A 1157-nucleotide genomic window follows, 5' to 3' on the forward strand; every position below is an offset into this window, starting at 1 on the left:
TTAACGATGATTGTCATCTATTCAATATAACTTGCATGATACTTTAAGAAACTATGACAAGCTCATGTTACAATAAACTTGTATCAAATCAACTTTTATATAATATATAAATAGAGATGATAAAACACAAAAACTTTCATAATTTTATACACATTATTTAACAAACAAGATAGTTACTTCCATAAAGAAATCTTCATGTGAAAATGATATTGTATGATATTGTAAACCGTTAGACGGTTCAATTAATCATATTCAGTAAAACTTATGAAACCATCTAATAGTTTGCAATACAATCTTCACATAAAAATCTCTTCATAGAAATAGTCACCAACAAACAATAAGTTGATGGTTCGAAATTGACACAATTGTTACATAACCGTCTCAAGTTAGTCCAACCAAACGGGATCAACTATCTAACCAGCCACCAGCCAACAGAAATAAGGGGGCAAGCGTCAACTATATTCAAGCAACAATGCAATAGGGGGGAATGCTAATAGATTACACATTAAATATTATTTCTTTTCTTGTGATTTATGTTCAAACTAATGAAACATTAACAATGAGGCTATACCAGATCCTAAAAATGTGAAAAATAGTAGGGCAAAACCAAAAAAACATGCCCCTCTCTATAGTGAAAGAAATTAACAAGGAGAGTAGCCAAAGCATATCCAAAAACGCTATGGCAGATATTACATGAGCAAATAACATACAAGACCTTTTGTTGCCTCCAAAATGATTATATGCGGTTTCACGAGGTAAGAAGATTCTGATTAATACAATGATGGAAGTTTTTGTGTCATCTTGCAACATACTCATTCCTTCAACCGTTTATTGGGAATAGACTGGGGCAACCTGAAAGGAGAATTAACAAAACTAAGAATTGACACTAAATACACGAAGGAAAACTTAAATTTTTCTTCTGAAGGAAGACAGTGCAAAAGAATGCACATATTTACTGCAACAATGACATTAGCTTATCGCAGATCAGCAGCATATAAACATTAGATCCAACAGTAGTACCTAAACCAAGGATTCAGACAATTTGTAACCCAGGTTATTTGAAGACACACGAGTAATGCGTGAAAAAAGTAGCCAATAAAGATTAAATACCGCACAAAAGAGAGGGGGAAAAACAAACAAACAATGTCAACTTTAAC

At 32.5% G+C, this 1157-nt stretch overlaps 1 protein-coding gene across 6 annotated transcripts in view; it reads right to left on the reverse strand.

The window, feature by feature from the left end:
• Positions 1-498: 498 nt before the first annotated feature.
• The window catches only part of LOC107484872 (RNA polymerase II C-terminal domain phosphatase-like 2), a 12522-nt gene continuing 11863 nt past the window's right edge, over positions 499-1157 (reverse strand). For all 6 annotated transcript variants that reach the window (XR_001591279.3, XM_052260239.1, XM_052260238.1 and 3 more), the window contains one exon: positions 499-852. Coding sequence is in view for 5 of the 6 variants with exons in the window: in XM_052260239.1 (XP_052116199.1) it covers positions 813-852 (40 nt within the window). In the remaining variant the exon portion in view is untranslated. The remainder of the gene's footprint in view (positions 853-1157) is intronic.

The sequence above is a fragment of the Arachis duranensis genome, chromosome 4 (assembly GCF_000817695.3).
Source record: "Arachis duranensis cultivar V14167 chromosome 4, aradu.V14167.gnm2.J7QH, whole genome shotgun sequence".
In the NCBI taxonomy this organism is placed as follows: Eukaryota; Viridiplantae; Streptophyta; class Magnoliopsida; order Fabales; family Fabaceae; genus Arachis; species Arachis duranensis.